This window comes from Mytilus edulis, chromosome 12 (assembly GCF_963676685.1).
Source record: "Mytilus edulis chromosome 12, xbMytEdul2.2, whole genome shotgun sequence".
NCBI classification, from domain to species: Eukaryota; Metazoa; Mollusca; class Bivalvia; order Mytilida; family Mytilidae; genus Mytilus; species Mytilus edulis.
Window position 1 is genome coordinate 48,025,282 of NC_092355.1, and position 13,400 is coordinate 48,038,681.

The following is a 13,400-nucleotide window of genomic DNA, read 5'->3' on the forward strand; positions in this document are numbered from 1 at the left end:
CATGCGCATCAGGATGGATATTTTGCATATGAAGCAAATAGACTGACATGTATCGGGAATAGTTTTGACGGTCATATGCAAAAAACTGAATGCAAACAAAGTAACAAAATCCTTTGACAATATGTACAAAATTTAAAAAAAACAAGACTAAATTCATTGAACAGTGAAGCAATATATCCAAGCAAGAAGGAAAGAAAATGGGAAAAAACACTACTATCAAAGGAGGAACAATGTATACATTACGAAAAGCAAATAAATAGTAACCAGACGGTATGTCAAATTGACATAGTTTTGTGCCAAAGAAAGTAAAAAGTCTTACCAAATTCCCCAACTGACTATTTGAACTTCTTTCAAAGCAATGTTTGTCTATTAAATGACTTAACAATATTAACTCAATCGCGACATAGCTAAAACACAAAATGTAAACAAGCACACCTTTATTGAGTTCGAGAGTGCACCCTTTCAGAACGCAAAAAAAAATAACTTTTATTTGTCATTTTTTTCATAAATATTTTTTTACACATTTACTATATAAAATAATTTGTCTCACAAAAACAACATACCCGTCAATTTAATGTTTGTTTTCAGTTGCAAATTAATAAGCTAAAGTGCTTATGTGTGCACTCAGGTATGAATATATTATCGACTGAATCGAAGACGGTAATGTGATGATTTCCGGTATTTCACGAGTATTTGCACGTACATATGTTTTATTGAATAATTCATATTTTAGACGATATATAAATACTGCAAATAGTTTAAACATTGCATACCGGTCAATTTTAAATTTTAATTCACAAAAAAGGATAATTGCATTACGAATTTCTTTATGAAATGAGAAAATATGCCTTAATTTTAACCCAAAAAATCGGATTGTTTGTAATGTAAATAAACATTTTTTTAAACAAAAAATCTTCAGAGTTACATTAAATATGACAGTTTTATATCTGTTTTAGTTGTTTAAACCTATAATTTTTTTTTTTTAATCGCTTTATATTAAAAATTTTAATTAAAAATTACTTAGTCGTGATAGCTAAATGAGGGGACCATTGAAAGGGACGTTTTTAAACCTCTTTTGGACACTTTTTTTTAGTCTAACACCTTGTATTTTATCATTAAGATAATGAAGTTGAATACTATCTTAAAAAATCGCGGTACCCTGGGGTGTAACACAAACTCCTTAACTAGAGCGCTTTTGAAAACTAGCTGATAGACTATAGGTATATCTGGCATATTTACCTCTCTCAACTAGAAAAGAAGGCTGCGGTTTTTTTTATTTTGCGCCTGTCCCAAGTCAGAAGCCTGTTGTTCAGTGGCTGTCGTGTTTCTTGAATCTCAGTATTTTTTATATACTTTTATAGATTTAGACCGTTGGTTTTCTGTTTGAATTGTTTTACACGAGTCACTTAGGGACCCTTTATAGCTCGCTGTTCGATGTGACCCAAGGGTCCATGTTGAAGGCCGTATTTTGACCTATAATTGTTAACTTTTTATGCATTGTGACAAGGATGGAGAGTTGTCTCATTGACACTCATACCACATCTTATTTGTTTTTGTATGACTAGCAGCATATAGATAGTCAATCAAAATTTAAAAACAACCATTTAAATAAATAAGAATACTTTTGTCTGGTAAAAAAGATTGTCTAGATTGTGCGAAAGTGTAGTGTTAGGAGTCAAAACTAAAACAACAGTTAATTCCACTGTTTTTGTATGTTTCATTTCTAAAAGTTAATGATAAGTGATTTGATAATAGTAAAGAAACTGCTAGTAGTTAAAAGCACTGATAGATTAGCGTTGGAACACTGTCATCCGATAACATATTCTTGTTGTTATAAGATAGCAGATCTACAATGGTAGTTAAAAGAAGTCTGATCCTTATTCGAACAGCTGTAAACCATATAAGAAATGAATAGATTTAATTGATAATTCTTATTTCAACTCAGCTAAATAAAAATATCATATCTGTTTGAACAATGCATTAATATTGTTAGCACCTGACTTAACTGTTATTACGACATCATCTAGTTTGACTTACAACGACAGCGCGTTGTTCACTTCTACAGCTCTTACCTGCGCAACACTGAGTATTACAACTTTGTGTTTGAATACTGTCTACACCACACATCCAAATAATAAGACAACAATATTTTTCTCTTGTTCGTGTTCCTCCACCACAAGTTCTTGTACAGCTGCTCCAACTTGTAACAGTCGAAGATTCATACCAATCACAGGTTTTGACGACAACTGTAAATATAATTTCATTATAATTAAACTTGTACTGCCTATCATACATTCATTACGAGTCTCAGTAAAAATGGTACTTAAAAGCTTTATTTTATTCAAGTCGATGGTAGCACACATATTCTTGGACATGAATAAATAGATATGATAAATTGTAGTCTTGGAAGATTTTTTAGTTGTTATATATTGGCTTTGATGTAGCATCTGTAACTGTGAATACTCTTAGATCTGTACTCTGTGTATTTTGTCTTTATGTAAGTTGTTTAATTTTTTTGCTCCGTGCAGATCGGATTAGCTCAGCTATTTTCAACTCATTTTTACAGTTTAATATTCTTTATTTGTGTTGTAACACCACTGTACCAGGTTAGGGGATAGTTGCAAACATGTTCAACCCAGTCATATTCTATACCTGTCTTTCCCAAATCAGGTGCCTATTCAATGGTTGTCGTTGATTGCTGCATGTACGTCTTAATGTGCTTTTGTTTCTTGTTTTGTCATAAATCGCGTTTTCTTTATTTGAATTGTTTCACATTTTTCTATGATGGTCTTTTTGTATCTGGTTATGATGTAAAATTCATTGCTGATGGCTGCAGAGTTATCTTTAGTTGCCTAAAGCCTCTTCTTTTGGATTCTTTCTATTGAATAGTTGTCTAATTAGCAATCACAGTACATCGCTTTATGTTATCATATCTAAACAGTGCTTCTTATATTATAAAAATGAGCAATACTGTTTATTTTTTCATTCTTGTTTTATGTTTATTGTTACAGTGTTTTGTTTTGTGGTTCACTGACATGTTGAATACATAATCATTTTCATTCAAGAACATTTTATATATGTATTCAATATGTATACTTTGAACGACTTCCAAACAAATCGCATCGCTCTCCAACAACAATCCGGTGCTTATATACATATAAGATGTCATACCACCAATTACTCCCTCAAATTTAGAACGTGAAAGTAGGTCTACTGGGACAAAACATAGTGCATTTGATGTCATTGTTCACCTAAACTAACCAACAAATTTGCAGAAATGAAAGTTTTGTTTAGCAAAAATTTACCTGTCTATGAGTTTGCATTAAAAATTGAGGATTAATGCGCTCCATAGTATACTAATTTAAGATTTCCAGAAAACCATGGGTTATTTTTAGTGGTACCTCCTTTCGGAAGCTCTCTGCTTTCTTATATGATTTTGAATGTATGTTGAAAATTGGCATGCAGAAAGGTGACACCTGTACAATTCAGGATATACCTAGTTTCTATGAAGTTAAACTTAAGGTAAAATATTTAGAAAGCTGTGAAAATTGCAAAATTTGCTTGAACAGATAGGGACTTTTAATGGGTGGTATGACACCTATAATAAGTCAGTTTGGTGAACAAATTCCTACTTGATATACTATAGATTAATTGAAATGAGAATTTTCACTTACTCGGCACATAAAAAACAAAAAATATCCAAACGGCGTGAATGGAGTATCCTTTCATTTCATGTTTTCTCACATTAAATTTAACATTTAAAAAACTTTTTTTTCGGCCATTTTCATGTTTAATACGTACATGTTGTATCATGTCTCATGATCTCTCATTGTCATTTCAGTGTTTGAAGTTTCATTTACTTGAATGTTCATTAATCGAAGTGGAAATAGTTCTTTGTTTGAACCTTAAGGGGTTTATAATAATATTTTTTTAAATAAAATATCAAGCATACTTATAATTACAATACACAATATATACGATACATAAAGACAAATTGAATGCTAACACATATATGGTAAAATATATTGGCATTATTATGAATGCAGTATCCTTAAGTGTATGAAAAAACAATGCTGATATTTTATCAGGGTTAACCCATGAAATATATACTCGTCATGATTGTGTTTTAAACGTTCAACAACAGACCTGCAATCTGAATCAACATCTAGTTAAAGCCCGCCACATTTTCACGTTGCTATCCCAACTTATGATCAGGAACCACGATCAAAGTGTTCATATGTTATATCATGATTTTTTTTTTGCATTTGGAAGTTTAGGTGAAACAGCAAATCTTTGATTGCTTCTGTAAATTTATTCTGAAGTTTTACAAATTCGTTACATTAAAGCTTAACGTTTTTATAGACACTTGCTCATTGTTATATGTACTGTGTCCTCTTTTGAGAAATTTTATGTATTTATGTCATTTGGCTGCTGTCTAGTTAACATATACAAGTGCCGTATGCAAATCTCTTTTAGTTTCATATACAAATTAAAAAGTGAAAAAGACAAAGTATGTGGTATAAAATAACCTACATACTTTGGGTAACTTTATATATAGACTTCGAATTACATTTTGTGGGAAAGTATTGCAATGCATCTGAAAATGTGAAAACAGTTTTACTATGATACGGTTGTCAACGATTGAAAGGCTCAAATATTAAAAAAATCAAGTCTGAATTTGGTATAGAAAACTATTTCACTGTATTACCCATTGAATAAACACAAAAATGATGTAAGCAGTAGGTCCGAAAAGCCCAAATATGATCCCCTATTTTGACAATATTTTTATCAAATTACATATCTGACTTTTGAAAATACTTAGAGTGTAAAACCTGCATTCGCTGTTCCGTGGACCAACTTTCATAAAAATCTCTATTTAGGGTTTTATTTGGGTTGTAAAAATAGGGTCCTTGCCGAATATGCTCGACAGAAGATGCAGTAGTCATAGGCTGGATGTTTAACGTGGTAGATTCAAGTTTTAGTATCAATCAATCAAAAAGAGTTCAGTTGCGGTTTATTTAACAAAGATGAATTTGCTGATGAATTTCATTACATATTCAATTGCCTTTTCTTCAATGGTGAGAGACAAAAGTTATTAACTGCAGGGACATTAAAAGTAAAAAATGTTTAGGTTTATAAAAGATCTTAATTCTAAAGGGGAAACAATTCTATGAAAGTAAAACTGTATTTGAAGTATCCTTTCGTGGATCCGTTAGCATACAAATGAATATAGTTTGACTTATATGCTCATTTTTATAAATTATTTTGAGCCTACCATAGTATACTGGGCTTTTGAAATACCACCAGTGTTCTTTGTTTCTATTAGTAAGCTCGTCGATTTGTCTAAAAAGGTATAGGACACGGTTATTTACATGCAGGGGGTCAGAGGAAAAAAATGTAAAAATTAGAGTTATTTTGTTTTCAAGTTGTGACCATGTGAAACTGTTTTTTATTACAATTTTCCAGTAAACTTCTATAGCATATCCCCATGTTATATTTTTAGCCATGACGACAATGTTGGTTGGATTACATGGTCATCGGATACATTTTTCATTCAAGATACCCTATTGAAAATTTTGGCTAAGTTTAATTCTATTTGGCACAGTAGATAAAGTGTAGAATATTTTTGTAAATAAACTTATCATAGATACCAGGATGAAATAGATTACAAAAATTTACGCAAAAATGGCAATTACTCCTTAAGGGGTCAATTGACAATTTTTGCTGTTTACAGTTAATAACTATCTATAATAATATTTAAGATACTAACATAAAAAAAACTTAAAATTACCAATTCAGGGAAATCAACCACTTAACGGGTTCTCTGATTTGTCTGAAAATTTCAGAACAGATATATTTTGACTTGATGAATACCCATGTAAGCTTTGTTCTTTATGCTATAGTTTCAGAAATATAAGCCAAACTTCTATTTCATGTTTTTTCTTTAGCCATGGTGACCATTCTTTGTGATGGGCAGTGTCATCGAATCATTTTTTTTGACAAAATACCCTAAGGATAATTTAGTCCAAGTTTGGTTTAATTTAGTCCAGTAGTTTCAGAGGGGAAGATTTTTGTAAAAGATAACAAAAATTTACCAAAATTATGAAAAATTTAGTATTAAGGGCAATGACTCCTTATGGGGTCAATTGACAATTTTGATCAAAATGACTTATTTGTACATCTTACTTTGCTGAACAATTTTGCTGTTACAGTTCATCTCTATCTGTTATGATATTCAAACCAAAAACTGCATGCAACATTTCTTTTAAACTACCAATTCAGGGACACAACCCAACAACGGACTATCTGATGCGTCTGAAACTTTCAGGGCAGGTAGATCTTCATCTAATGAGCGGTTTTACAGAGGAAAAGATTTTTGTAAAAGTTAACGGACGACGACGACGATGATGTAAAATGAGTCATATCAATCTGTTCTGAATTACTTTAACTTAATACAAATTATATACCACATCTTCTTATTTATATACTAGAAATCTGCAAATATGCGGTAGCCAATGTTTATTCTTCCCTCAGCGGTGATTTGAACCCCTGCATCTGAAACATCGTGGCAACAACGCTTGCACTGTGTCTAGAGCCCCAAGACCACCTTCCAACTAGGCTTTATATATAAATACACACACAGCCAATATAGCACGTATTAAGATAATATAACAGTCGATCTCCCCTTACACACTTCACACTGATCAGTGTTATAATATTATTTGGACAAATACAATTTTAGAAATAGGAATTAGAATATACAAACTAAATAGATAAAAATGATTCTTTTTTAAAATATAATCGTTAGAGCCAATTTGATTATTTTGGCTCTGAAAAATTAGTCAAAAAATAAAGTTAAGATACGCGTACAATTTTATGCTATAAAAAAACCCAATTATAGTATATATAATCATTTACAACATATTTAGCCAAACTAATAAAAGTGAGTTTAAGGTTTGAAAAACATATGATAAAGTTTTTAAGGTCAACTTTCGTCTGGTAAACAATTAAAAGGTTTATAACTGAAACTTTATACTTTATATTTTAACTAACCTGGTACACAGAATATGAATATTAAACAAACTATATGAATATTGTAATCTTTCATCTCAGCTTTTTATATGATAAAGCACAGCTATATGTTTATCCAACATGTTTTTGTGACAGGTATATTTTGCTACATGTAATTTAATAAAACAATACTCTTTCTGTTCAGTGCTTCAGGTTTAAGATAAATGAATCAAATCGAATGCAAACATTTCAATGGTTTCTATTATTCTATTATTTCATTTCATTATTGACACCGTTGAAGCGTGTAGTCACTTGTCAAATAACTATAATGTATTAAGACACTAAACTCGTTAACCGTTTAAACACAAATTTAACAATTCATATTTAACCCTTTTATATGTAGACGGTTTCAGTTCTTTATACTACCACAGAAACAAAATCTAAGACAAGTCCCCTCACAATAGAACCCTTTAACACGATAAACGTACATAACAGATGGCAAAAAATATACAGAATCATTATAACATTTTGACTAAGGGAGCTACCATTTGATTTTTATGGGGGGCTAGGATGAAAAATTTTGTCCTGCTTTTTTTTTTAGTTCTAATCCCTGTCCTGCCTTTTTATTTTTTACTCTATTCGGTCCTGCCTTTTTTTTTTACTAGTTTATCCTGACTTTTTTTTACATAAATTGTCATCCAGCCTTTTTTTTTTTACCAAGTTGCTCATCCTGCCTTTTTTTTCTTACTCAAAACTCCTGTCCTGCCTATTTTTTTCAAATTTCATCCTAGCCCCCCCCCCCCCCCCCCCCCATAAAAATCAAATGGTAGCTCCCTAATTAGAATGTAAATGTCTATAATACCATTTAGATAGGAATAAATAAAATAAATAAATAAAGAAATAAATAATCTTTATTTCAAGAGGATGATCCCATTAGTTAAAACTAATCTTCCTGAGAGTCCTCAAAATAATAATAACATATTTATAAGTACATAGAGTATTATAAAGTTATATTGTACACAATATACAATTGTATTTAAATAATAATGATAAAGCATATTAATTTGCACAATTGATGAATAAATTGTAACATTTTGTTTTAAAAGATACAAGTGTATTACTCATTTTTATTTCATTTGGTAATCTGTTCCATATTTGAGAACCTGAATATGTAACTGTTTTCTTTAAAAAATTTATTTTTTGGTTTTGGAAGATTTAATAGTTTTATCATCAGCTAAACGTAAGTTATAATTTTGATTATCAGTAAAATGAAAATTTTCTTGTAAATAGTTAGGAACCATACCATTCAATGATTTAAATACAAGTATTGACTTTTGGTATTGAATGCGTTTTCCCACATTTAACCAGTGTAAACTATTAAACAATAGGTAAGGGTTAGATGCTGAATAATATTTTGGTTATCAGAACTGTATGTTGTACTTCATATTGATATAAATCATGTCAGTACAGAAACAATGACTACCGAGTTGATGATTCTATCGGGAACTGATAAACCTGCAGAAGTATCGTTATGTGTGCCTGAGAGACCAAAACAACTCCACTTCAAGTTTTGCAAATACATTATTCGGGGTCTTTAAGTAATGTATTAAAGTAGAAGTTGTAACAGAACTTGGAAGACAGCCTCTCTACATAGGCATGTTAAAACATTATTTTTTTGTATTGACTTAGAAATTTCACCATCAAATTTGCTCAATCATTGCATACAAGGAATATTATGATCATACTATTATCTCATAAGGAGATAGATATATAGATTTAAACTCATATTTTGAAAATATCAAATTAATCCTGACAAAACAATTCATTATTGTATGTCAAAACGATACGAAAGAGTGTGTACACAAATGTGTAATTGCACAATGGTTGTGGGAGGACATATTCTTTTTATCATTTTATTTTCGTGAAGAAGTTATCAATTCCATATCTACTGGAAACTTGAGCTTCTGTACAAAGGGAGATAAATCCAATTTGCTATAATATGAGGTACCGTATCGTTAGCTGATCATGCTGGTGGTGCTATATATCTGATGGGTACTTTATCTGCAGGTGAGTGATCTTATCCTTTTTAAAATAACAACAATTTGTCAAGAAGGGACACTTGCACACTCAAATGCAGGTACATATTTTGTGAACGCAGTTTTGATATGTAATTGGGTTCCGTTTGCATGAATTTGGCTTTTGAACATTAAGATTGACAAACAGATTATTTTTGGGGTTTTGATATTGTTTAACTTTATCGTGTAATTACGCAAATACACAGTTTATATGGAGCACTGTAAATAAGAAAAAATAGTATATATAAGTTAAAAAATAGTTAAGTAAACGAAATATTTCAGGTATCAATTTCAACAAATAGGAAACGTCTGAATTTTCACCTATTGACAATTAATGATCCAGGTTATCGGAAGTTATATTTTTAACTTTAAGGTAATAGTTTGTTAAATTTTTCTAAACCCTGTTAAAAACTTGTTTTAAATAATTTTCAACGTTATCTATTAGTGAGTATTACTATTGAAAATTTGTTTTACTTAAATTCATGCGAAACGATGTATTTCCTGGACAAGCGGATTCATCTCCTCGTATATATATGAAAAGGCGGAAATTAAAACTTAATGTTGAACTGAAAATTTTTAACATACAATCAGTCAATGGGTTTATTCATCTTTATATTTATGTTTTTGTGTTTGTGTAAAATGTATATATCCAAATATAAAACGTTGCGCAACAATGAGGTTTTATGTACGTATATGCAATGGGGTCATTCATGTAAAGCTGTTAACTGCTCGGTTAACTGTCGTCTAATGCTAAGAAATACATCTCGTCTATCTTGTCGATATATCTGTTTGTATACCAGCCGAAGTCAATGTTTCTGATATGCTTTCTTACACTGATTTAAAAGTCAATCAAATATCTGTTCTTATATTCTTATTCGTTAGCTCAAACGAATACATGGAATATAAATTATTTAATAAATAAAACAACACATACATAGGATAAGTGTGCTTACAGGTGTAGCAGTCTTTAATATTAATTATATTCACTATATATACCAATCCAATCATACAATAGTATATACAGTAACACAATCATAAACTATCTACAAAAGAGGAAAAATTCATATTAATATAATGTAATATTTGTGTATACACACATTAAAGATAACCATCTCATAAAAAGCTGGGTGTGAGCGTGGGTAACATTTTAAAGAACTGCTGCTACGTTACCTATAGGCAAACGTCGAATAACTTTATTTTCCTCTAACTAACCCCTTAAGTATTAAGTACGTCTGAGTCAGTGACAACTCTATAACAGATTTATCCATCGGATCACCAGCAATGATGTTGATACATGGCTGTGTACATTATGTATATACAACTCGTCTAAACATCAACCCAACAATGTTAGATCTGTAAATTTGCTTTCGCAAATTTTTTGTTCTTCCCTCGCCGGGATTCGAACCATTGCTACTGAGATATCGTGACACCAAATCGCCTGCACTGTAGCCGTCCCGCTAGACCATCTGTAACAATAACATCTCCATGCCTTATATATCATGTACTGTAGTACGACGCTAGATTAAAACTGACGAGGAAAGGTAACACACGACCACCGAAAGCTTTATTATAATATATAGTGAAGCGCGGTGGTCGTGTAGCATCCCGGTGAGGGAAGAACAAATAATTTGCGAAAGCAAATTTACAGATCTAACATTGTTTGGATGATGTTTAGACGAGTTGTATATACATATTGTACACAGCCATGTATCACCATCATTACTGGTGATCCGATGGATAAATCTGTTGTAGAGTTGTCACTGACTCAGACGTACTTATATATATATATAGTCAACAATCACTTGACCGTTACTACGTCATGTGACCAATACCTTTGATAAATTTTAAATAAATATAATTTAATTCACGGATAATGCTAATTAGTAGGTCAAGTCATGAACTGCATTAGTATTTCATAATTTGTAATGTTTTCAACAAAATTTTTTGTTACCCCAACACTCGTCCAAAGTTGTTTTTTTAACACTTGAATATAAATTTATTGCACTAAAGCTGTTAGCAATGACTTTACCGCTACAGCTTTAACTGTAAGGTACCCTGACATTGGTAGTATCTATAAGAGGGTTTCATATAGATAAGTATCATTTTCTTATATTTCATATTAGAATAGTATGATTAAATACACTGCTCAATAATAATATAATACATTGATCAGAAATTAATAATATACTTTTTTACAATTAAATACAAGGTTCAGTAGTAATATAATACACTTATCCGAAATTTATTATTACATCGAGATGACCGTGAGGTAATTCCGATGAATTGCTATAGCCTAAATCTCCATTATGTAAATTAGTTTTGTGTTTTAAACCGATATATAAAAATTATAGATCCGCGGACATTATCTAGTGCAAAATGACATTACTTATCGCTTGTTTTAAATTCATTTTTTCAATGGATACTCATTTTTTTTTAAACACAAATTAATAATATGAAAATCTTTTGTCGAAAAATTGTGTTAAAGCTTGCGGAAGAATATCTCAAGCTGTTTACGATAATTTTTTGCGACACTCCCGACAAGGACCGGTAACTCTGTAATTGATTTTGCGGAAAAATATGAATGGCTTCTCATATCCAATCTATTAGAAAAATCGATTTTTTTTACAGAAGAGTGTCCATCATGCTCTTACACTGCACCATTATTAAAATAGTAGAATAGAATGATATACAAATAGATGAAAATTATGTATACATCATTGCAACTGTTATATTAATAAAATATATATAGACAAACCAGTGTATACTCTGAGACTATTATTATATTAGTATAATAATCCCAGGTATACTGATTTGTATCACTACAATATAATAGTAAATACGGTGCGGTTGCATTTCCTTTCATTTATTCATCATCAACACACGAACTTGTCCCAGAAAAACAAAATATCTCTGTACATTTACCTCAGTTTCAGGTATAGAGATGTGATCTTTTTCTGTGACATGTGCTTTTGGTCATCCACAATAACTTGCGGTCATCCGATGTTCAGTACTTCTGTACTTTGATCTAGTGTCGGTTCATCTCGTTTATCAATTACATAATTTTTAAAAGTGTGTGGAATATCGATTTTCTTAATCGGATGGTTTATCTTGTTTAAAGACGAGAGCATGCTTTTTAATGGATATGTATTGTTGAATTTTGCGATTTTATATCTTATTCTACTTGGATTTTAAACTGATTAGGTGTGTAATTTATTTATTCATATAAGTGTCTTAAAAGTATCATAAAAGTGTTTTGCTTTTTGGTGAAAAACAACTCTTACAAAGTTAACAAAAATTGAGAGAGACCTTCTTTGAAAGGATTTCAACACGATAGTTACTTTAAAAGAATTGAATGTTTTAGTTTTGTAACTTCATTGGGGTGTAAAAGCGTTGACCGAAGTACATTTTTTTTGCGTTTTGCCTTATATGATAAAAAATATAATAGTTACAGAGACACTTTAATTCACAAATATAATCAGCAAGTCAAAATATACCAACAAGTCACTCTTTATAGGTGTGATTGCTCTCTATTGAAGAGTTCTTTATCCTCATTTGTGTTTTGAGCAAAAACAAAAGAAGACTGAGAGACATGCCACACGATATTGCACATCAGGGATGGGCACGATTACTGACAAATGTAATCGATTAATAATAATCGATTACATGAAGGATTTTTGTGCAATCGATTAATAATCGATTACTTAAATTTTAGTATGTAATCGATTACAATCGATTACTTTATCAAAAGTAATTACATTACTTTTCGATTATTGTCAATTACAGTATACTTCAACATTTCAACAAAAAATAACATGAGTAAAACACAATTATATTGCTCAATTTGTATAGTGGAAATTAAGATCTTTACCAAGTGCATCATTCAAAGCATTGTTTTTAAATTATAATGTTAATAGCTGGTTTTTTTTTTATCAAATCTCTTGATGAGGATTAAAAATATTTAAAAAAAATCTTGAAATTTTAACTTTCAACATAAATGAAAGATGTCATCGCATTGCAATAATCACTTATTCATAACTAATTGTTTTTCAAAAATTGAGCTTTCTTACTGACTAAGGTTAGCTTTTTTGTTTTTACTCTTTAAAAAAATATTTTAGCATAGTTAATTATAATGTAATGAAATATAAAAAAAGTAGAATAATTTATTTGTTCAGCTAATTTTTAAGATCAAAATTTATTTTTATAATGACATGCATGATTTAAACCTTTTGTTTGGATAACCACCCTAATTACAGATTATTTAACTGCCACTGGACTACAATTTATAACCTGGGGCTAAATGTTGTAAATGTCCTT

General features: G+C 30.5%; 2 protein-coding genes across 8 annotated transcripts in view; one reads left to right on the forward strand and one right to left on the reverse strand.

Moving 5' to 3' along the window:
• Positions 1-7,196, reverse strand: part of LOC139498672 (protocadherin Fat 4-like) — a 45,774-nt gene extending 38,578 nt beyond the window's left edge. The window contains exons 1-2 of one of the 2 annotated variants that reach the window (XM_071287177.1): positions 7,054-7,196; positions 2,073-2,246 (exon numbers count right to left, since the gene is read on the reverse strand). In XM_071287177.1, coding sequence (XP_071143278.1) covers positions 2,073-2,246; positions 7,054-7,108 — 229 coding nt within the window. In that variant the 5' untranslated portion in view covers positions 7,109-7,196. The remainder of the gene's footprint in view (positions 1-2,072; positions 2,247-7,053) is intronic. The other variant, XM_071287178.1, reaches the window with a different exon arrangement.
• Positions 7,197-8,775: 1,579 nt separating this feature from the next.
• LOC139498673 (uncharacterized) overlaps positions 8,776-13,400 on the forward strand; it is a 44,834-nt gene continuing 40,209 nt past the window's right edge. For 2 of the 6 annotated variants that reach the window (XM_071287183.1, XM_071287186.1), the window contains exon 1: positions 8,992-9,078. The gene's annotated coding sequence lies outside the window, so the exon portion shown is untranslated. Of the gene's footprint in view, positions 9,079-13,400 lie in introns of all 6 variants that reach the window. The other 4 variants (XM_071287185.1, XM_071287182.1, XM_071287181.1 and 1 more) reach the window with 4 other exon arrangements.